This window comes from Nicotiana tomentosiformis, chromosome 8, assembly GCF_000390325.3.
Source record: "Nicotiana tomentosiformis chromosome 8, ASM39032v3, whole genome shotgun sequence".
NCBI classification, from domain to species: domain Eukaryota; kingdom Viridiplantae; phylum Streptophyta; class Magnoliopsida; order Solanales; family Solanaceae; genus Nicotiana; species Nicotiana tomentosiformis.
Window position 1 is genome coordinate 78,409,849 of NC_090819.1, and position 24,486 is coordinate 78,434,334.

A 24,486-nucleotide genomic window follows, 5' to 3' on the forward strand; every position below is an offset into this window, starting at 1 on the left:
TTCACTGAATTTATATATTATGTTGTTTAAACTTAAAAGATATGGTGGTTTATTGAAATTGTCGGCTTGCCTAGTATTGAGATTTTGGGTGGTGACACTTTGTCTCCTCAATCTTTGTTACAATTAAATATAATGTACTATATAATCACATTTTGAGGACTTCTAGGATTTAACTTCAAGATGCTTTGTCCCCTTAGTCTTGGTTCCTCAAGGTTTTAGCTTCAGGTGTTCGTACTTTCATGAGTATACTTTAAGATTGTAGCTATATAAGTGTAATTTAATGAAGTAATTGAGACAACAGGAAAGAGAGAATATGTAGGAAAGAATTTTTGAAGGTTCACCTATGTAAGGATCCAATCGGTCGTTTCGACTTTTAGAACCCCGTTCCCCTAAATATTCTCTGCCTTCCATCTTACAAAAACAATGATAGGCTTTTAAATTTAGACTTTCTATTTTACTCCTAATGACAAGAGATCTTTTTTGCTTCTTAAATTTTGTGCCCAGTTAAACATTACCATAAAAATTGAAACAAAGTATTTGACAAATACAAAACTCTCTATCCTTCAAATTTCTTCATTTTTGAAGTCGATAGTTTAGCCCAGCATTCTGCATCTTCTAACATTGCATCATTTTAACATTTGAGAGCTTTGTAAAAAATTTAATCAGACCTGATAGATATCTAAGACAGAGTTATCGAAAAGCAAAAAGCAATATCCTACAGATCATATTCCATTTTTTTATTGCTGTTATGCTTTTACCTTCAACTGCAACCAGAAGACCACTAAAATTGAGAGGATAAGGGGAGGGACGAACTGCAGCTATGTTTGACAATGAACGAACACAGAAAATGATGGAGGCAATCTTTTGCGGGGGGGGGGGGGGGGGGAGGGGACACGAGCACACTGTCTACATACATTACACAAAACCTCAAGTGTCCGGAAGTGTCACTATTATATAATGCAAAGAGCACCTTGGATTTCTTGTATCTCTCATAGAAGAATCAACAAATATCAGAATTTCCTGCAATCCGAGTTATCTCATCATTACATCGATGAAGATAGAAGTAAAAGCAGCTGATTAGTCGTCACATTACAAAGCGTACCATAATGGAAAACGCTAAACTATTAAAGTTAGTTATTTTTTGTGAATTGAATCACAAAGCTTAAACTATTAAAGTTAGTTATTTTTTGTGAATTGAATCACAAAGCTGGCTAAGGGTGTCTGAAATTTTTCCGAGACATTCAATAAGTTGGTTGCCTTGACTTCTGATCAAATGAACACGTCCAGCCTCAAAATTCTTCAAATCAGCAAGTCTGCAATCTCTATCATCCATCGGACTTCCTTCGATTATTGCAGTGATTAATTCTGCACTTTCCCTAAGAGTTGCAGCCATCATTTCTTCTGGATTATCTACATTAATCTGCTCAGCCTTTACCGTATTGACCAGGCTAAGGCTTGGAAGTTCAACCTTTTCCTCCGGACTGGATGTCTCACGCTTTATCGGTAAGCTGGATTTCTCATGACCTGGGGCTTCCAACTTTGCATCTACGCTAGCTTCATGCTTTATCCCCACCATGGATTGCTCATATTTCCTGTTTTCATTTAAGATGCGTCTCCATGGATTCAACCTTTCCTCCATTTTGAACTTTCGTGGTTTCGTCCTTTGGCGCTGCCTTTTAAGACCTGATGATACAAGAATGTAACACATTTAGCTGATACTGAAAAGTCAATTTTCATTTCAAGATATTGCTTTTCTTTTTTACTTCTTCTTTCTCTGTGGTATACCTTACACTATGTAAGGAAAGATGATTTCGCCAAAAAGTTTGTCGTGTCATGTGCAAGAATGATCAGTATGCTAATTAAATCTAGAATGGTACTACAATGATAAAGATCTGCAGTCTTTTTGTCATGTGAAGATCTGCAGTCTTTTAGTTCTGCAAAATGACAAAATTCAGCAAGTCATTTTGTACTAAATCAGGCATCAGAAACCAGAAGATAAAACGACAAGTTCATCTGTTCACTTAAATGAAGAATGCAACGAGAGAACAAAGAATCACCACCATGGTAGTGAACTGAATGTCGACATTTGCATTCCCAGGAATCAACACCTATCATTCATTAATGGAGGAGAGGTTGGTGACGTAATTACCAAGCTTACCCAGAAATAAAATACTCATTATCCTAATCAATGTCTTAAAAGGCGTCTGGTGCGGTGCAAAGCAGTTTACTTTACACCTTGGATTTAATATTTTGTAAATGTTTAAAACACATAAATATTTTAGAAATTTCCAAAAAAAGTTGTAGAAAGCATACGAAATACAATATAAAAATCTAATCATAAGATAAAATTATTTGTTTTTTGATAAGGGAAGAATAAAGAATAATCAGAAGATAAAAATATGACATTTTCTTTTTCCTTTTAAGCAAATAAATCGCAATAGAATCATTCTTAACCAAAATACTAGTTTTTGGTCAACACTTTTTATGGATTATTTCTACAAAAGTTGGATACCCAATGGCTTATTATTCAAAAGTGAAAAACTATATAACCCATTTGTACAACAAGGGTGAGCGCCTTCTTCGTCTCTTAAGATCCAATTCGTTCTTTTCCAAGCCAATAACCCATTAGAGTTGGATAAGTTAAGACCAAAGTATGTTTTTCTTGTCTTCTTCGTAAAATATCTTCACTTCAGACTCATAAGACGCTGCCTCTACATTTGGTTTCTCTCTGCTTGTTGGCTCTTGTTGCCACCGTTACTGTCAATCATTCCAGTTGCCGCCGCTCCTATTACGCGCTGTTTGCAGTTGCTACTCTGACCAGCCACGTTCTAGACACCTATATTTTTCTTATGAGCAACTAGATAAGGTTGTATTTTATAATTTGCTTTCTAAACTAAGTCTTAAATAATGTATACTTGGACTATTCCGTTTATGATTGTCATCCTTCTCTTCCCAAAGGGTCTAGCAAGGCGCTCACCTCGCTTAAAGGAGCTAGGCGCGTCTAGGCATATGACCAAACCCTTGGAGAAAACGTCTCACGAGACATATGTCTGTCACTGCCACTCCAAGGCGTGTCACAAGCACGCTTCGTTAGAGACACATCCTAGGGCGTGCCCATAAAACACCTTCGAAGTCAATGATCCTAATCATAGTGGAATAATTTTAATTATAATAAAGGTTTAAAGAGTCAAAAAGTTGATTCAATTCTAAGATCAACGTGCCCTTCGGTCAATGATCTTCACTACAAGAAAAAAGGTTCCTCATCTCGACATGTGTGTTTATAGCACGTAATAACAGTATTCTAAGATTTATCAATTCCTCTAGTCAATGACTTCAGTCAATACGAGACAATAGTTTCCTCATTTCTACTTGTGTGTGCCTATAAATCAAGCACACACATCAATCAACCAATCAATTATCTATGCCTCAATCCCAAACTAATTGAGGTTTGTTATAATGTTCCTCCAAATTTATCAACATATTTACCTGGCACAGTAGAGCTGTGGAAGAACTCTTAAAATAACCAGATGTTGGACCAATGGTGGCAGTCCATTTATACTGATGGGTGACAATATTCTCAAGTAAATTGCTTGGGGGTGTCACATACCCTGCACACAACAACCACAGCACTCATCAGTCTGGTCCCCTACCCCACAAAGCAACTTGATGGCCAAACCACTCCCAAGGCAAATAGTGCCCTAGGGGCCAACCCGACAACGACCAGCTAAGACTCCCGTGCAGTAGAAGATTCATCTAAAAGAAAGGACAGAGGTTGTAGGAGGAACATCTGCAGCAGACGAAGCGGAACCATTACTAATCCCTCTCATATTCTGTTACACTAATGTTGCTAATCATCTTCTTCTCCGTTTTAGTTTTCGGCATCAGAGGAGAGGTCTTTATTCCCATTCCTATTCCGGAGGCTGGTCTAACTATTTTCAGCCTTAGTTTCACCAAATGCCTCAAATTGCTTTCTCAACTTCAATCCTTTCACCAACAAATCACAGAAGCTACTGTACTCAGCTATGGCATCTTTTCTCTCATTCTTAAATGACGATCTTGCCTCTACAAGTCTACATTAATCGTATAGGGATGGGGAAATCCTTATCCACAAATTTTGGAGATCAGTCAGTAAAGTTCTCAGGCATGTCATAAATGGAGAGATATTACAAACAAACTCACTACCATCATTCTCCTTCGTAGATCCAAACATCCCATTTGAAAAGACTAGCAGTTCAGCAATAACAAAGCGTAAATGAACCGTATACTCTCAGATTTTAACACCATTTCTGCAAATTTCATTGGAACTTGAAATAGGAGTAGAGTATCATCCGTTGAGAATACTGTCACACAGCAGTTACATTACATGTTGGCGGGACCCACACTAGCATTGTATCAACCTTTCAGCTCTCCGATAGAATCTCCCAACTAAACATGATTTAAAATTCAGCATATCATCAATCTAAGTTCATAAAATGAATAGTGATATGTCTATCCCCACAGTACCAAGCTGCACTCTTCATTGATAGATAATGCTAGCTTGGCTGCAGAAAATATTGTGTCTTCCACAATGGAATCTGATAAGTGAGATCTCGAGTAAGTGTTTACATAATCTTCTTCTGTCCGAAGAAATTGCTTCCCCAAAAGCTTTTATCCCTCCACTTTAAACTTTGTTCCTTTGAGTTTCAGTTATCAGTTCATATCATTAGAAACATGATCAGGCTTGAGATAATCACAATCTAGGCTTAAGTTAGTCTTTAACCACATTTTACACCATCGAAGGCCATCAAAAAGGTTATTGAGATAGAAACCATCAAATAGTTCAATCGTTTTAATTCAAATTTTGTGGGATAAAGTTTATCCAGCTTCATAATCTTCATTTTAAAAAAATCTAATTTTTTTTTTGGTATCAACTTTGACCTATGAGTGTCTTAATCTAGATTTGAGTACGCTCCAAGTGTTACTACGAGAAACCTCAATCCACATTGGTTTTGCTTCTGAAAAGATTTCTCCTGCGACATTCTTTATAAATTGATGTATTTTAGTATAACATCTAATATCTCCAAATTTTCCAAATAAGAACTAGTGAGAAATCCTGATTAATTTCAGATGTTAACTAAACAACAATTATTCACACAGTAGTTTGAACTCAAATGTCAACTAAACTATATAATAAGATTCAATTAAAAAATCATGACTAAATTCGAGAGCAGAAATAGTACCAATTTCCAAGAAAGAATTGTTTCCTTGAGCCTGCTGGGCTTCCGGGTCAGAATCCGGGTCAGTTTCAGCACCGCCACCATCCTCACCCTGTAATAAACTCAAATACCTACCAATAGCACTAAACAACTCGAAATCAAAGTCCTCCGGTAAACCCAATTCACTCTTCCTATCCCTATCAAACGACGTCGTCCAGTACGCCGTTTCCCAGGGCTTAACTTTATTGTAATTTTCCAACATAAATTCCCACCGCCTTTTGCACTGATTCAGGCTCCGATTCACGCCCAGCGAGTTGCAATTTTGCACCGTTGATTGCCATTTCTGGAAAGACGCTAGCGTATTGCCGCATTCAATTTGGGTTGATTTCATTTCGTTCACTAGGGTCAGTGACTCGTGTAACGTCCAGTCAGGCGCCACCTGTGAACGCGTCCGCAGTGAACCACCGCTCTTCTCCATTTGAGGTCTAATTTTTTGAATCTAACGCCGGAAGTGTGACATAGCTGCAGGGGAAGAAGAGCAGCTGAAGAACAGTTAAGAAGAAGAATTGAGATAATAGTGTGAACTGTATGATTAATAAATTATTAGTAGTACATGAATAATAATGATATATTAAAAGGAAAAGTGTCAAATGTACACATATACTATGACAAAGGTTTAAATATACTTTCAGTCCAAATATAAAATTGTTGTTATAGTATTGGTTTAAATATACCTTTTTTTCTGTTAAGTTTGTCCAAACTGGACATCTAATGCAGCATGGCACTAACATTTGACGAGTAGATACCACATGGCTTGTCACCTCAGCGCGCCTAACCCATTTTATCCCTCCCTTCTAATTTTTTTCCACCACTAAAATTTTCGTCACCTCCACCACTATTCCCACCATTACCGCTACCAAGAAAAATATTGTATTTCAAATTTTAGTCTTTTATATATAGATTAGGGGCGCTGAGATGGTATGTCATGTAGCATTCACCTCATCAATACGAGTGTCACGTAGCGTTGGATGTCCACCTTGGACAAACTTAACAGAGGGGTATATTTGAACCAATAGTATTACGGCAGGGTTATACTTGGACCCAAAGTATAACAAATGGTATATTTAAACCTTCTCATAGTATAGGGGTATATTTGGCCATTTGCTGTATATTAAACTATGTTGAGTAAGCTATTCGAAAAATCGACAATGACTTATCGTATTTACAAGAGTTTTAAGTTATATGCATTGATAATGTAAAAATATTTATATTATCATATCAGCAAAATACATAAAGAGACACCTAAAGTTGGCCCCGAATGTCTATCACACACTCCAACTTATCAAGTGACCATATAGACACTTTATGTTTGGTTTTATTGTGTCAAGTAAACACACGTCTCTGACATAGCAACTCGAGTGAGATACAAACGCTAGGCAGCACGTTAGGTTAAATTTTTCTTGGTTGTAACAGTTAAAAAATTGCAAAATTACTATTATATCCTTAATGAATTCCTTTTATATTTATCCCAATTCTCTAATTCCTAAACCTAAATCCCCATTCTTCCCCGACCTTTTCCTACTTCTATATTCCCTCTTTCTCTATTACGAAGCATTATCAAAAATGGCAGGCACCTTGTATTGTCATTGCGATAAAAGGGCAGAATTGATGATTTCGTGGTCACAAAATAACCTAGGTCGCAAGTATCTGGGATGCCAATATGGTCGAGTAAGTAATTTTTAAACTTTTTTTGTGCCTATTTTGTTTCTTCAAAATTGGTTGGCCAAGACTCCATTTTTATGGACCTTTCTTATTATTTTACAGGAAGGGTGTAAGTATTTTAAGTGGTTTGAAGATGAATTTCCTGAACAAGTTAGGATCGTAATTTGGGAATTTTTGAAGAGGATCAAAAAACACGACGAAGAAAAGAAGAAGATAAGGAGAAAGTACAGAATGTTGCTGGTCATTGTGATACTCGCTGGGATTGTTAGAGAGTTTCTTATATAATATTTGCTATGCATGTTGAAATTTAGTTGGTTGAAGGAGCTCTTTTGTGTATTGGCAGTTATGTAAACCAGTAGCTCTTTTGAATGTTGTAATGTAAGAAACATAGATGAATACAAGTTGAACCACTTTTGGACTAATATTTCAGCAAAAATTTGACATGACTAATGTTCTCCCCAACCACAGCTACAAGACACAAATACAAACTATATAATAAACTCTACCAATGCAAATACAATTTGTAGAATAAACTGCAAATTTCATTGCTCAAACCAAGGCAATAGTCACAAAATAAAATGTCAAATATACATCTAAAATATTGCTTTAATAGCAAATAACTAAAACTGCAGTTTTAAGTTCATGAAAACCAAATCAGACAAAACACTTGAACAAACTACATAAAGTGAAATCTTCTCTAATGAGCCTTTTTCTTTTTCATTTGCATCTCTTTTTGTTGTTGAAGTTGGTTTTCAGTAATAGCAGCTTTTCCCTCCCATTTCAATCTAGATGGCTTGAATCCGAGATCAATATTGGTAAGTGATGCATTCTTTAATTGTCTCCCACTAGAGATGACTCTTTCATTTAGTGTTTCGGGCTGTAAATTTAGAGTGATATCTATTGGGCAATCTATTAATAACTTATGAAATAGCTAGCATATAGAAATGTGAAAGAGTTTACATTAAGAACTTGTCTTCCAGATTGTGTATCTGTGTAAATGCCAAATCCCAGTTCTCTTGTTCTTTTTTTCCCAACAACAACATAAACAGATTTAGTAGCAGCATGAAAAGAAGCAACAATAGCAAATCCAGTAGGTGCACTAACTGTTGTACTTGTTGAATCATAACCAGCCCCCTTCCCCTTTTCTATACCAGTTCCCCTTCCTTTTCCTCTGCCAACTCCTATTCCTAGTCCTCTCTCTCTGCCTCTCCCAGTAGAAATATTATTTCTAACTCTTGTAGTATCTTGACACAAAGAAGAAGAAACACTGGAATGTCGGATACTAGGTAGTCTCATTGGCATTGCTTCAGTAGTATTACTAGATTGTTGAGTAGCAGGTTGACTGTTTGGTATTACTTCAGTTGTTGTTCTTCGTCTTTCTTGAGGCTATAATTAGAAAAACAAAGGTTAGAAGACGAACGTTACATACCCCTGATTTTCACCTTTTTTTTTATTGTGGCCACTTTGGTGGCAATTAGAACATGTCATCTTGGCTCCTTTCTTTGATGCTTTTCCCCATTTCATTTTTCTTGCTTCATCTTTGTCCTTTCTCCTACATCTCTTGTGTCTACCAGGCATTGGTTTTGTAATGACCCGACCTGTCATTTTGAGCTCTAGCACATCGTTCAATGGTTTGAGGCCTTGAGTAGCTTCACTTTAGGTATTATGGCTTGTACATGTAGTCGGAATCGAATTTTGGGAAGTTCAGAGTTGATTCAGATGGAAAATTCTAATTTCGAAAGTTTTAAGTTGGAAGAATTGGCTAAGGTTTGACTTTTGAGTAAACGACCTTAGAATCGAGAATTGAAGGTTCCACTAGGTTGTATGGTGATTTAGCACTTGGACGTATGTTCGGGTTGAGTGTCGGGTGGTCCGGGAGTATTTCTGCTTATTATGAAAAGTTGGCATTTTGAAAGTCTAAAAATTTCGTAAGTTTGACTTGATGGGGATTTTGATGTTATCGATGTCCGTTTGGGATTCTGAGCATTGGAATAGGTTTGTATTGTGATTCGTGACTTGTGCGTAAAGTTTGACATCATTCCAGAATGTTTAAGTAGAATTCGGACGCGCTCGGCCAAGTTTGAATGTTTGAAAGATTTAAAGAAAGGTTTCGATCGTCGATTCATAATTTTGATGTTGTTCGACGTGATTTGAGGCTTCGACTAAGTTTGTATCATGATTTGGGATGTGTTGGTATGTTCGGATGGGGTACTGGAGGCCTCGGGTTTGAAACGGATTGAAATTGGATCGAAATTGGGATTTGAGGAAATGCGGAAGGCTGCTGAAGTTTGGTGTCATCGCACATGCGATGGGTTTGGCCGCAGGTGCGGACACGCAGGTATGAAGGAGGTCATCGTAGAAGCGAAGGAGGCCAGCTGGGCGAAGGGCCGCAGGTGCGGAGTTTGGGCACGCAGATGCGCATTCGCAGAAGTGGAGGAGGCATCGTAGATGCGGAATCTAGGCCTTTGATGCTAGACTGCAGGAGCGGTCAGTGCTCCGCAGAAGCGAGACCGCAGGAGCGGATATTTTGTAGGCAGAAGCGGACTTGGCTGGGTTAGTGGGAACCGCACCAGCAAAGGGAATTTCCGCAGATGCGGAGCCGCAGAAGCGTCTACTGTTCCACAGGTGCGAGGCAGTGCTGGGCAGACTTGATTTTTATATGGGATTTGGCCCGTTTTCTTTCATTCTCTCTTGGCTTGGGAAATTTTTGGAGAGCTTCAAGGGGAGATTTTCATCAACCATTACAAGGTAAGTAATTCCCACCTAATGTTAGTGAAATACAACAACAACAACAACAACAACAACAATAACAACAACCCAGTATAATTTCACTAGTAGAGTCTGGGGAGGGTAGTATGTACGCAGACCTTACCCCTACCCTGGGGTAGAGAGGCTGTTTCCGATAGACCCTCGGCTCTCTCCATCCAAGAACTTCCCCCACCTTACTCTTGGGGTGACTCGAACTCACAACCTCTTGGTTGGAAGTGGAGGGTGCTCACCACTAGAGCAACCCACTCTTGTCTGTGTTAGTGAAATACATGGATTATATTTGGAATTAAACATGCAAATTAGTAGAAATGGCAAACTTTTTTGAAAAAAACCTAAAAATTAGTATTTTGGATTTTTACTATGAAATTGGAAATGGAATCAGGGATAAATCATATTTTTGAGTTCGTAATGTTATAGATAAAGTTTATCTTCGAAAAATTTCTGAATTCGAGCACGTGAGCCCGAAGGTTGACTTTATTGACTTTTCGAGCGGAGTTGAGAATCATTATAGATTATTAAAATGTAAGAATTGGAGTATATTCTGATTGATTTGCATGTTATTTGACTAGTTTCGGAATGTTTGGCTTTGAGTTGAGGTGTTAGAGAGGCTTTGGGGCCGGTTATGAAACTTCGGAGCGAGGTAAGTGTCATACTTGAATCCATCCTTCGGGCTTAATAAAGTGAAATTATAATTGAATGGATTTAGAAATACATGCATATATGTTAGGCCGAGCTTTATTACCTTGAGTTGTTGGCAAATTATTTGAGAAACGGTAAGGGTTGTATTCACTTTGTGCTCATGTACTATATTGTAAGCACGTGTCTCATAATTCGATGATTTCCTTCCTTTCTTGTGGAGTGGGCCGAACGCCTAGGCAGTATAATAGATGCATCTATGGTTCACTTCGCTCGACCTTCAGCAGTGTACACATTATTCTGGATCGGGTCGAACGACCTCGGCATAATCGTGCGTTATATCACTAGCAGTTCGAATATTCAAGAAATTATCCTTCCATTGATGCACAACAATTTATGTGATATTTCCTTATCCGTTGGTTACTGGCACATGATACATTTGAGCTGTTGAGATAGAATACGAGACTAAGAAATATATATATCTTTAAAAGAAATTTTTGGAAGGTTATGTAACCTACAGTTTTACCCCATTATTATTTTGGTGCTTCATATCTGCATATGATTTATCATATTGCTTTATTGGACCTTTAGTAAGTGTCGATGTCGATCTCTCGTCACTACTTCTCCGGAGTTAGACTAGATACTTACTGGGTACGCGTTGATTTACGTACGCATGCTGCACTTCTGCACTAAATGTGCAAGATCTGACAGGTTCATTTGGTGATCATCTTAGCGGGTAGGCGTAGCTGTTGAGGAGACTTCATGTGAGCTGCATTCCAGACTACGCATCGCAGTCCACAGAGTCCATCGTACTATTTATTTTATTCCGTCTCCTTTACATTCTAGACAAATGTTGTATTATTATTATACTCCTTAGTGAAGGCTCATGCACTCGTGACACCGGATTTTGGGATATGCTAGTAATGCTTACAGATTTATATATTATTATCGCCTCTCATTTCTTTTAATAAACTACTAATTATATCTGTTTTTGTGGATTTAAAACCGTAAACTTCCTTCCTTAATAAAATTTATGATTTCGAACGTAATAAGGATGAATAATTAAGTGTTGGTTAGCCTAACGGCGACGTTGGGTGTCATCACGGCCTATAGTGAATTTTGGATCGTGATAGCTTGGTAACAGAGCGTTAGGTTCACTTGGGTCTCACGAGTCATCAGCAAGTCTAGTAGAATCTTGTGGATTGGTACAGAGACGTTTGTACTTATCTTCGAGAGGCTACAAGGCTGTTAGGAGCACTTTCTTTATTGATTCCCAATCGTGCAATTTGATTCCTTTGAGGTTTATGCCTTTATTTCTTTCCTACCCAATCTTATGCGACGTGAAGCTCTTGCTATCAATTGGGCGTCGAGGAGTTGTGGTGGTACTGCAGACGTGGTGCAAGATATTTTTCCATGTATGTTTGGGCGGGCTATTATCGTCGCCTTGCGGAAGAATGTTCTGTCGTTTCGGCTCAATATCTGTATTCCTTATGGTTTTGAGGCTATGCACAGGTTGCTATGATGTTCATGCATTGTTATTGTACAATGTTGGTGTAATGGTAGGGTGCTTATTTATTGATTGCGGCAGTGAATGACTCGAAAGGATGATTTCTCAGTTCATGGTTTAGAGGTTCGACATCTAATTCCAGCGGAGAAAGGGCAATCGGACTATGGATGTTCAGGTTTGGTTGATGGAGTAACGAGACTTGATATTTCTGAGCGTGGTGGAATTTTTTTTGTGATGTGGTGTCGTTGTCCTTGTTTGAATGTATTAAGGTTCGCCGGTGTTATGGTCTTCTTTGATTTGCCTTCGGGGAAGAGTGTGGTGAAATTGTGTCTAAGAAGCAATTGTCAGAGATGGTGGTGTGTAGCGATTTCAGAATCGAACCGGTGCTTCAAAAGTTGATGGCTCGAGAAAGATGATCTTCGAGGAGGTTTAGAGTTGGTAGTAATTTATTAGTTCAGGTGCTATAGAGAAGGATTTTGATTTGAGGCAACACTTGGGCAGTGAAGGGTGAGGAAGGACATGGAGGGAGGTGTCTCGTGGTGGTCAAATTACTAGCAGGTCAAGTATGAAGAGCATAGATCGAGAAGTTGCTTAAAGGAGGTGATTTAACCGAAGTGAGAGTGGCAGAATAACATATGGATTCTATGGTAGGAAAGCCACTTGCCTTGAGGAAAGTTTAGAGCGATTTGGGAATCATGGTGGATAATGAGTAAGCCTATGCATTTCATTTGGGATGGTGGTTGTTGGATGGAGGAAGCTTGATTATGGCAAAGAGGAGTTTCCTGGAAATGAAGAGGTGTGAAACGTGACTCTGAGTTTGGAATGTATTGTCGGACTTTCAGTTGATGACAATGGGGAATGAACAGACTTATACAATTGGTGGACGAGCATCGGCTCAGGAGGGTTTACTGATTTCGTGGTAGTTGTACCCCGAGCAGTGTCGTTGGGAGATGTCGTTATAGAATTCCACAGGTGGACTATCTCCTGTGAGCAGGTTGGCGGTTGCATGATTTTGATGAAGTTTCTACGAAGAGCTCTACTTACTACCAACAAAAGGTCGAAATGCGATTGTGGCCGATGATTTAGAATGTTCAAGAAAAGTTTAACAAGAGACTACAAGAGATTTGGCAGGTTGGCGGTGCGAGATCATGGTGATTGAGAAGGGGAATCTTTGGGGGTTATAGATTTATGAGGTAGTAGCTTAAAGCTAAGTGGGGGAGCTCACCGTCTACGATTGGATCGCATGGTTGTCGGCTTGTGTAGTTTCTGGTTATCAGTGCATTTGTGGGTTGTTTATGACTAAGAAAAGAAAACATCAGGGGTAATTCGATCAAAGAACTTGATGAGTGTGTGCTATATTTCTCCTTATCGATTCATGTGTAGGTTTTTGGGAAGACTTAGAGTTTGTGCTTATTATGGATGTGATGTACGAGGAAAGGAATTTATCCGGCTGCTCCTTTGGGAGTGTTTATGTGCTAACATCGCACTAGGATTGGGTTATATATTTGGGACCAAGTTAGAGTTGGTGACTCTTAACAATGGTTCTAATGGGTTCAAGAATGTAGGAGCGGTGTCTAAAGACTTTTGGGCTTGTTATATGACTGAAGACCAGGATTTGCAGCAGAGTGTGAAGAATACTTGGGGAACTTTTGATGTTATCATCGGGTCTTCGGGACAGTATTAGAGAAGTGGGAGAAATAGTTTTGGATTAGCAGGAGATCTTTCAGAATGGGTGTACCAGTTGGAGATGTTATTGAGCGCGTGGGGAGGGTATGAGGTGGTTCATGGGTATTGAGACAATGTGGTATCGTGAATTGGGTCACCCGGGATGAGTGTTGTTGAGTTTAGTTACATTTTTGAATGGAGCTATTATTATTATTTCTATGGCAAGTTAAGATCAAATTAGAAGATGTGGGGTCAGTTAGTAATGGCAGAATCAACATGATTGTGGCAATGATCAGTTCCTTCGACGTGTGAAGTTATACATGTGGTTTGTGGTTGTGCGTGCCAGCTCGACAACCACCATAACTTGATTGATTTGGGAGGTATTTAATTCAAATGTCCTTGTGGTGTAGATGGATTCCGGAAGAGTCATGGCAGTTTAGATCACGACTTGAGGTTTGTATTTTCTGCGGCTTGGGAATTCAGTTGCGTGTTGCATTGGTTATTCTAAAATGAGCTAAGTAAAAGGTTTCTAGCCAATGAAGTGTTTATTCTATTAGTAGTTCAGTGGTGCAGTGAGCGGCATGAGAATTTGAAAGTTGAGGATCAAGGTTGTGGCTCGGTGTTGACAAGAATGTCACGAGCTCGGATGAGCAGGGGAGAATTCAGATGTTCAGAGTGGGCTGGCATTTTCTATAGTGTCACCTGAGAACGACGTTCTGTGTAAGAGGCTTATTGTATTGATTTGCGGATTCTTGATTTGCTTTACAGAATTAGTACTGTTGGTGGTATGGATGTGCAGACTTTGCTACCTGGGTGGAAGATCGTGGGATATGTATAAGTGTGACATGTTAGTGACTTGATTGTTAAATATTGAAACCAAGTATGGAGAATTTTTGTAGTGTCATTAATGTGAGAGTTTATGCTTGGAAGGCGCTCTATTCCTTTGGTTGTGAACTGTGGGAGTTTGGTCCGGAGTGGACGACTGCTCGTGTGTGTCATGAATAGGTCCATTGTAGATCTTTGGAAGGTTATTGACCCAATATGGTATGATTAGAATCAGTTTGAGGTCCGTTGGTGAGTCTAATGTGAATGTGTGCTCTACGTCAGGTCGGATGTGTTCATTCGTCATAGCATTGCTTACGGAGGAGTCGTCGGGCATAGGATGTTATTCCCGTCGTCAGCTATTCCGTGTAATCTCTATGTGCCATATGGGTTTTGAGGTCTAGTGTAGCTTATGGTGTTATATGAGCACGATAGCTATCTAGATGTAGGTCATTTAACGCACCTTAGCTGTGCTTGGATTTCATAGTGTATGGTGCTATCCGTCTCTCCATGATTTGTATTATGGACTTGGTGTGCTTGTGGTCGATATTCGGGCATTTCGTAAGTATAAGCATTACGGCTTGATGTGTGTTTTCTTCTTGATTATTATGTGCGAATCGGGTGGCACGCCGCCACGGGTATATTATTTGGATCGGGTGGCACGCTGCCATGGGCATGTTGTTTGGATCGGGTTGCACGCCGCAACAGTGTCATATTGGATCGGGTTGCACGCCTCAACAGTGAGATGTTGAGCATAGTTCCTTACACTTATTTTGTGTGCCTTGTTTTTTTTTTCATCCCTGTGGTAGGTTCATAGCATCTATTCGGCTGTTTTATTCGATACGCGGGCTGGGTAATTTCCTATTAGAGTTAGTTCCTCCTTATGAGTTATATTCGAGTAGTAGCTTGTTGGCGCTTTGATGGTGCTGCATAAGATTTTAGACGATGTTTGAGGTGGCTTATTTCCCATGCAGCTTGTACTGGGTGGGACAAGATTATTGGACCTGAGATCAGTGCGATCAGAGTTATATAGGTTATATTAAAGAGCAAACATCGTCATTCAGTTCAGAATGAGGCAATGGTTCATGTCAGGAGGAGAGACTCCATGATTTGTTGATTCGGGAGGTGGTTATTAGTTTCTACACATATCTTCCGTCATGGCAGTATTGCTAGAGTTGGAACAGGGCTTATATGTATTATTAGGGGTATTGTAGGCACCGAATTCGTGAAATGGAAGCTATTATGATCAGAGGATGTTATTATGGTCAAGTGAATTATGTGGTACATGATGTGATTTTATCGGATGAGCATGGTCATGTTGGGTACAGTGTCTGGTGATTGATGCGGTGTTCGTATGTTAGAACCGGGTCTCATGGAAAATTACGGATGTTGGAATTTGGTTCTGAAGCTTGTTAGCTAAGGTTATATGAAGGATCTTTAGTCTGGCTCAAGATAACATGCTCACATGGATTGTGGTGGCATGGGTGGGTGCACGAGTTGTTAAAGAGGGATTTTGGACAACTCTGGAGCAGTCCTTAGCACGTTCAAGGACGAACGTATGTTTAAGTAGGGGAGAATGCAACGACCCGACCGGTTGTTTTGAGATCTAGCGCACCGTTCAGTGGTTTGAGGCCTTCAGTAGCTTCACTTAAGGTATTATGACTTATACACGTAGTCAGAATCGAATTTCGAGAAGTTCAGAGTTGAATTAGATGGAAAATTCTAATTTCAGAAGCTTTAAGTTGGAAGAATTGACTAAGGTCTGACTTTTGAGTAAACGACCTCGGAATCGGGAATTGAAGGTTCCACTAGGTTCGTATTATGATTTCGGACTTGGGCGTATGTTCGGGTTGAGTATCGGGTGGTCCAGGAGTATTTCGGCGCTTATTATGGAAAGTTGGCATTTTGAAAGTCTAAGAATTTCTTAAGTTTGACGATGTGAATGTTGATGTTATCGATGTCTGTTTGAAATTCTGAGCCTTGGAATAGGTTTGTATTATGATTAGTAGCTTGTGTGTAAAGTTTGGCATCATTCCGGAATGTTTAAGTATAATTCGGACATGTTCAACGATGTTTGAATGTTTGAAAGATTTAAAGAAAGGTTTCGGTCATCGATTCATAGTTTTGATGTTGTTCGACATGATTTGAGGCTTTGACTAAGTTCGTATCATGATTTGGAATGTGTTGGTATGTTCGGATAGGGTCCCGGGGGCCTCTTGTTTGAAACGGATTGAAATTAGATCGAAATTTAGATTTGAGGAAATGCTGAAGGCTGCTGAAGTCTGGTGTTATCGCACCTGCGATGAGTTTGGCCGCAGGTACGGACACGCAAGTGCGAAGGTGGTCGTCACAGAAGCGAAGGAGTCCAGTTAGGCGAAGGGCCGCAGGTGCGGAGTTTGGGCGTGCAGATGCGCATCCGCAGAAGCGAATGAGGCACCGCAGATGCGGAATCTGGGCCTTTCATGCTGGACCGCAGGAGCGGTCAGTGCTCCACAGAAGCAAGACCGCATGAGCGGATATTTTGTCCGTAGAAGCGAACTTTGCTGGGTTAGTGGGAATCGCACCTGAGATGGGAATTTCCGTAGGTGCGGAGCTGCAGAAGCGGCTACTGTTCCGCAGGTGCGAGGCAGCACTAGACACTTGATTTTTATACGGGATTTGGCCTGTTTTCTTTCATTATCTCTTGGCTTGGGAGATTTTTGGAGAGCTTCATGGGGAGATTTTCATCAACCATTACAAGGTAAGTAATTCCAACCTAATGTTAGTGAAATACATGGATTATATGTAGATTTAAATAAGGAAATTAGTAGAAATTGCAAGAGTTTTTGAAAGAAACCTAGAAATTGGTATTTTTGGTTTTTTACCATGAAATTGGACATGGAATCAGGGATAAATCATATTTTTGAGTTCGTAATATTATGGGTAAAGTTTATCTTCGAAAAATTTCTGAATTTGGGCATGTGGGCCCGAGGGTTGACTTTTCGAGCGGAGTTGGAATCATTATAAATTGTTAAAATGTAAGCATTGGAGTATATTCTGATTGATTTGCACGTTGTTTGACTAGTTTCAGAACGTTTGGCTTTGAGTTGAGGTGTTAGAGAGGTTTTGGGGTCGGTTATGGAACTTCGGAGCGAGGTAAGTCTCCTGTCTAACTTTGTGAGGGGAAAACTACCCCCTAGGTGATGTAATTGTTATATGCTTATAGTTGTGGGTGCTATGTACGTACGAAGTGACAAGAGTCCGCACATGGCTAAAGTATGTTTATGTCCGGGTGGACTTAGGACTTTACCAAGTAATATTTGAAATACTTGAATCCATCTTGCTGGCTTAATTAATTGAAATTATAATTGAATGGATTTAGAAATACATGCATATATGTTAGGTCGAGCCTTATTACCTTGAGTTGTTGGCAAATTATTTGAGAAACGGTAAAGGTTGTATTCACTTTGTGCTCATGTACTATATTGTAAGCACGTGTCTCGTAATTTGATGATTTCCTTCCTTTCTTGTGAAACGGGCAGAACGCCTTGGTAGTATAATAGATGCATCTATGGTTCATTCCGCTCGACCCTCGATAGTGTACACATTATTCTAAATTGGGCGGAACGACCTCGGCATAATCGTGCATTATATTGCTAGCAGTTCGAATATTCACGAGATTATCCTTCCATTGATGCCCGACAATTTATGTGATATTTCCCTATCTGTTTCTTACTGGCACATGATACAAGTAACCTACAGTTTTACCCCATTATTATTGTGGTGCTTCATATCTGCTTATGATTTATCATTTTTCTTTATTGGACCTCTAGTAAGTGTCGATATCGACCCCTCATCACTACTTCTCTTGGGTTAAGCTAGATACTTGGTGGGTACGCATTGATTTATGTACTCATGTTGTACTTCTGCACTAAATATGCAGGATCTGATAGGTTCATTTGGTGACCATCTTGCCGCGTAGGCGTAGCTGTTGAGGAGACTTTATATGGGCTGCATTTCAGACTATGCATCGCAGTCCATAGAGTCTCCATCGTACTATTTATTTTATCTCGTCTCCTTTACATTCTAGACAGATGTTGTATTATTATTGTACTCCTTAGTGAAGGCTCATGCACTCGCGACACCGGATTTTGGGATATGCTAGTGATGCTTATGAATTTTTATATTATAACCGCCTCTCATTTCTTTTAATAAACTATTAATTATGTACGTTTCCGTGGATTTAAAAGCGAAAACTTACTTCCTTAATAAAATTTATGATTTCGAAGATAATAAGGATGAATAATTAAGTGTTGGCTAGCCTAACAATGATGTTGGGTGCCATCACGGCCTATAGTGGATTTTGGGTCGTGACAGGTTTAACTTTAAGTGGCTCGACTGGTGGGTTATTTGATTCAAGCAACATCTTCATATTGGGAATTCGTTGAATGAAGTACTTGTAAGCATTCAAGTATGTATCTTTTCTAAACCAATGCTCAACATAATCTTTTGGATCTTCCCCAATATGAGATAATGCACAAACTACATGGGCACAAGGGATACCCTCAACTGCCATAGTCTACAACTACATATTTTCCTAACCATGTCAACAATGAACCTATATTCCCCTTCCTCAATTTCAAAGCCAATATCAGCATTCCACATCACTTTTAATCTCTTACCAACTTCTTTATTTTCTTCCATGTTTCAGCAAATTTGATCATATCCCTATGTCTATTCATTATCTTATGTCTAATGTCTTCAGGCATACTAATTACTGATTTATGCTTAGGACCCACAATCCAAGAGTTAAATGTCTCACACATGTTCTTTTCAACAACATCACACCTAACAGTTTGACTAAATAAGCCCTACACCAGTACTTTTTATTATAACTAGGGAAAATACATAAGTATCCCCCTGACCTTTAACTGGATTTTTAACTACACACTCTACATTTGCGGGGACTTTATTACCCCCAAAACTATTTTAAAACAGAATAATTCCACCCTTGAAATACTACAACTAGATTTCTGCTGGGATGTGAATTACACGCCCTAATCAAGTGTATATTTTATTAAAAAATTAATTTTCTTTTCTTTCCCTTATTTTCTTCTTTCTCTTTTCTCTTTATCATTTACTCTCATAACCACCAAACTAAACAACAAAGTTTCACCCCATGTTCTAATTTTTGGCCCCTGATCCGTTCTTGTTTTTTTGGTTGCTAAGCTAGGCTTGAGGCCTTTAAATGGCTATTGTGGTGATGACGTTTTGGATGGCTTCTATCACCGATAATTGTGGGGCATAAAAATAGTGGCTCTTATGATTAAGAGGAGAGTGATAGTGAATTATGTGAGTATATATGTGTCTACTGGGTAAGAAAAGGTTTTTTCCAATTTGAAATTCAAAAACTTCATTTTTTCCGGCAGAAAAAAGATTTTCCGGTGATGGATATTTCCAGATCTAAGTGTTTTTGCTTCACATATGTATAATTTTGTTTTATGAAAATTTGATTTGTGAATTTGAGAGGGAGAGAAAGAGAAAGAAGACTAACCAAAATAATTAAAGAAGAAGGCCATAAAAGTCACCGGCGAGTGCTGTATGTTATTGACGGGAATGGCAAAGTGGAGGAGAAGAAGGAAAAGACAAAGAAAAAGAAAAAAGAAAAAAAAAGTAAGAAATTATATATCTCACTAAAAAAGTAAAAAAGTAAAATATAAATAAATCTGAAAATTATTTTTTCTTGTTTCTCACTCGCCCAAGGAGAGTGAGGTACACACACTTTGCCACATATGCTTTAAGAGTACAAATAATTCTGCTTTAAAAGAGTTTGGGGGAGGGGTAATAAAATTCCCGCAAAAGTAGAGTGTGTAGTTGGGAATCCGGCTATAGGTTGGGGGAGGGGGAGGGGATACTTATGCATTTTTCCTTATAACTAAGTAGGGATTCACAAATGTTATGCCCTAGTTTATCCAAGTGTTCAAATTCTTCTTTCAATTTTACCTCAAAACTAGCCTTAGCACATCTCCAGAAAGCTTTTCTTCTTGTTTCACCTCTCCATGTTTTTTTGCGAGTTTGCCCAAATATGCTGTGCACACATCCTCCTTTCAGCATTAGGAAGTAATTCTTGAACAGCTGGAACAAGACCCTTATAGACTTTAAAAAAAAAGGAAACAGAATGGAACAATCAACAGAAATGAAATAAGCAACAGAAAGCGTGTTTAGTATAGTACCTTTTGCATGTCAGACATTATTGTTAATCCATCTCCTAGACCAAGATCCAAATCTTGAATGAGATGACTTAAGAACCAACTACAAGAATGTTTAGTTTCTTGGTCAATAACTGCCCATGCTATTGGGTACATGTCACAACCCAAATGTTTCTCAGTAGGATGTCAGGACGGCACCTAGTCTCTAAGACTAGGTAAGCCTAACACTTATTAAATTAATAGAAGAATTTGACCAACAATTAATAATTATGAAATAGAACCTTATTACACAACTTACAGTTTCCAAAACCGGTAGTACAAGTCATAAGCTCTACTGAGTTTACTAAAAAAATTCTTAAATACAGCTGTTTGAAATGGAAGTTAAATAGTACAAATACAAAATCAGAGGGTGACTCCGAAGCCTGTGAACGCGACGGTAGGTTTACCTTGAGTCTCAAAAACTCGACCAGCCAGCTAATAATCAACACCAACCGTGGCATCTGGATCTGCACAAAAATATACAGAAGCGTAGTATGAGTACACCATAACGGTACCCAGTAAGTATCAAGACTAACCTCGGTGAAGTAGTGATGAGGGGCAGTCAAGACACCTACCGGACTAAACATCTTGAACAAATGTGAAGGTGAACTAGTAGAGAAACAATATTAATATAAAGCTAAGCATGATAAGAAACACAAAATAATACTTGCAATGATACACTAATAATAACAATATTTAACGGGAAGCAGTCAAGTAGTAATATCGTAGAGTAAGCTGGACACAGTCTAAGTCCGGTAAAACCAAATAAAGGAAACCCAGCCACAACTCAATAAGAACAATCGCTTTCACACCATATCTGTTCGAGCATTTCCACAAGGTATGGAACCTCAAAATCACAGCTCACAGGTCCTTATCCTTGAACCCTAATCATTTGACATCTTGTGCCCACATTACAATTCATAACCGCACGGACGACTCACGTGCTAAGAGAACAACTCTCACACAGAAGGCAAATAGACGAGAGTACATGCAATGGTCAACAACGTCAAGTTTTCTCTTCTTAAATCGATAGGGTGATTTAACTATGTGTATGCTTGTGCAAGTGTGCTACCATAGTTCAAGTCAACCAATAAGAGTAGAGACAATGAATGGTATATAAGAAACGATCACCACAAAAATTACAAAGTAATAAAAGTAATAATGAAGTTGAAACAATGACTAGCATAACAAAATTAGCTACATAGAGCTGAGCAAATAATGCAACACGGAGAAGGACAATTAATAGTATGCTAAGAAAATAACAATCAAAGACAAGTGCACAGAAAAAGGGGAAATGACAACATAGCCCTCCCGAGGTACCGCCTCGTAGTCTCAAATCGTAAATGAATCACAACGTCACGGCATAAACCTCGTGCAAACAATAACAACTGCACGACAGAAACCTCGTGCAACAATAACTACCGCACGATAGAAACATCGTGCCATAATAACATCCGCACGACAGAAACCTCGTGCCATAATAACATCTGCCCGGAAGAAACTTCGTGCCACAATAACACTGAATACTACAGCAACATCGATAATAATATAAGAATTCAACAAGTAATTCAACTCAGGAACTCCAGAATACAAAAAGACGGAAGAACGAACTCACACGGAAAGACACAACAGGAGATAATGGTACAACATAGAAATAACTTAACAAGGAAGAGATATTGTGTAGCAATGATCCCACATAAGTACAATTCAATGATAAGAGGTATAACATGAATCAATGACTCCAATTAAGGGTAAGTCAACAATGTTAAGGGATAACAAATCCTCACTTAGTGTGGACCAATTACGAAAGAGATTAAGCAAATTCAATTAAGGATAAGCAAATTATGGAAAAGATAATAATAACTTCAATCAGGGATAAACAATTACAAGAAGGATAACATAGAAATAAATGAGGCAACAACTTCAGTTAAGGCACATAAGAGTATAATCGACAATAAGGGTAAAACATGAAGCAATTAATTCCAGTTAAGGCACGTAAGGGTGAATTTAGTAAATGAAAAATTTAACATGACAAAAAAACTTCATATTTAATGGACATAAGAACCTAAGAGCATTAGACGGTCAAATTTCTATAAATAAGTCCGGGCACGTACTCGTCACCTCGCGTACTCGGCCTTCACATGACACAATTAGCACAAATGACTCGAATCCTAAGGGGTATTCTCCCCCCTCCCCCCCCCAAAGTTAGGCAAGATACTTACCTCAATGAAGCTAGACCGTTACTCTAAAATGACCTTCATGCGTGAAACAACCTCCGGACGGCTCATATCTAACCAAAATAATTTCAATTCATAAATAAAACTCATAAAAAATAATTTCGGATAATAAAGTTTCAATCTTTAACAAGAACTAAAAGTCAACCCGTGGACCCGCACCTCGTAATCCGACCAAAATTATAAAATTCGAATACCCATTGGATAACGAGTCCAACCATACGAGAATTACCAAATTCTGATATCAATTCGTCCTCATCATTTTATGTTTTGAAAGATTTCTACAATTGTTCCCCAAATTTCCAACTTAATTCACTAATTAAATGATGAAAATAGCAATGGATTCATAAAATTTAACAAGATTCGGGTAGAGAACACATTCATGAAATATAACAAGATTCGGGTAGAGAACACTTACCTCAATTAGTTTCTTGAAAAACCCACGAACAATCTCCCAAAACCGAGGTCTACAACTCCAAAATGAATAAATCCTCAAACCCTTTGAAGTGTGTGATTCTACCCAGGGATCCCGCTTCTGCGGTCAGCATGTTGCTTCTGCAATGTCCTCTTCTGGGAATTTATCCGCTTTTGTGGAAATGCCTTGCCTCAGACAAAGTCGCTTCTACGACAGCATATGCGCTTCTGCGCTCAACATCTCGCACATGCGATTGCGCAGGTGCACCCAAAACACCCGCATCTGCGATCCTCCCCTTCTAGCCTTGTTCCGCATTTGTGCCCCTTCTCCTCCGCACCTGCAATCAACGCACCTGCGTCCAGGGGTCCGCATGTGTGACCACACCAGAACTCAACCCAAACCAGCCTCACCCAAAAATGCTCCAATTGATCCGAAGCTCGTCCTAAACTCACTTGATCCCCTCGGGACCCCATCCGAATATACCAACAAGTCCTATAACCTAACACGGACCCGCTCGAGGTCTCAAATTATATCAAACAACACTGAAACTGAAAATCGCACCACGAATCGAACTTATAAATTTTCAAATCTTCTAACTTCTAAAACTTGTGCCGAAACATATCAAATCAACCTGAATGATGCCAAATTTTGTATGCTAGTTCCAAATGACATAATAGAGCTAATCCAACTCTCGAAATCGCATTTCGACCCCGACATCACCAAAGTCAAGTCTTGGTCAAACCTCCCAACCTTCCAAAATTTTAACTTTTTCAACTTTCGCCAAAATGCATCAAATTACCCTACGGACCTCCAAATCCAAATCTGGACATACGCCTAAGTCCAAATTTATGATACGAAGCTATTGAAATCATCAAAATGCCATTTCAAAGTCTTCTACTCAAAAGCTAAATTTCGGTCAACTCTTTTTATTTAAGCTTAAAAAATAAGAATTGTTCTTTCAATTAAATTCCGAATCATCTGAAAACTAATCTCAACCACACACGCAAGTCATAATACACATTACTAAGCTTCTCAAGACCTTAAGCTGCCAAACAGGGTGCTAATTATCAAAATGATCGGTCGGATCGTTACAGTACATTTGCTGATTCCCATTATTTCCAATAGCAACTAACAATTCACCTTTACAAGCCCCCTTCAAGAAACAACCATCCAACACTATGATCCTCCTACAACCTTCTAACCATCCCTTCTTCAATGCATCAAAACAGACATAAAAATACTTGAATAAATATTTCCCAGGTTGTGTCTCATTATCAATTCTGACCTAACAAGA

At 38.9% G+C, this 24,486-nt stretch overlaps 2 protein-coding genes and 1 long non-coding RNA gene across 3 annotated transcripts; 1 reads left to right on the forward strand and 2 right to left on the reverse strand.

Moving 5' to 3' along the window:
- Positions 1 to 932: 932 nt before the first annotated feature.
- LOC104098583 (uncharacterized) lies at positions 933 to 5,786 on the reverse strand. Its single transcript, XM_033656741.2, has 2 exons — positions 5,220 to 5,786; positions 933 to 1,683 (listed from the first exon to the last, which is right to left on the reverse strand). The coding sequence occupies exons 1-2, from the start codon at positions 5,671 to 5,673 to the stop codon at positions 1,181 to 1,183; spliced, it is 957 nt and encodes a 318-aa protein (XP_033512632.1). The 5' UTR covers positions 5,674 to 5,786; the 3' UTR covers positions 933 to 1,180.
- Positions 5,787 to 6,620: 834 nt separating this feature from the next.
- LOC104098582 (uncharacterized) lies at positions 6,621 to 7,315 on the forward strand. The gene is made up of 2 exons (XR_686793.4): positions 6,621 to 6,923; positions 7,020 to 7,315. It is a non-coding gene; the product is annotated as an uncharacterized lncRNA (long non-coding RNA).
- An 84-nt stretch (positions 7,316 to 7,399) lies between these two features.
- On the reverse strand, positions 7,400 to 8,495 carry LOC108945554 (uncharacterized). Its single transcript, XM_070182450.1, has 3 exons — positions 8,360 to 8,495; positions 7,878 to 8,303; positions 7,400 to 7,794 (listed from the first exon to the last, which is right to left on the reverse strand). Exons 2-3 carry the CDS (start codon positions 8,217 to 8,219, stop codon positions 7,615 to 7,617), a joined length of 522 nt encoding a protein of 173 aa, XP_070038551.1. The 5' UTR covers positions 8,220 to 8,303; positions 8,360 to 8,495; the 3' UTR covers positions 7,400 to 7,614.
- Between the last annotated feature and the right edge of the window lie 15,991 nt (positions 8,496 to 24,486).

Coding starts and splice junctions, on each gene's coding strand:
- LOC108945554 (XM_070182450.1), bottom strand. CDS start 8,219: ATGCCAATGAGACTACCTAGTATCCGACATTCCAGTGTTTCTTCTTCT. Junction 7,795..7,877: donor CTGGAAGACAAGTTCTTAAT/GTAAACTCTTTC, acceptor CTAAATTTACAG/CCCGAAACACTAAATGAAAG.
- LOC104098583 (XM_033656741.2), bottom strand. CDS start 5,673: ATGGAGAAGAGCGGTGGTTCACTGCGGACGCGTTCACAGGTGGCGCCT. Junction 1,684..5,219: donor CAATTCTTTCTTGGAAATTG/GTACTATTTCTG, acceptor TTGTATCATCAG/GTCTTAAAAGGCAGCGCCAA.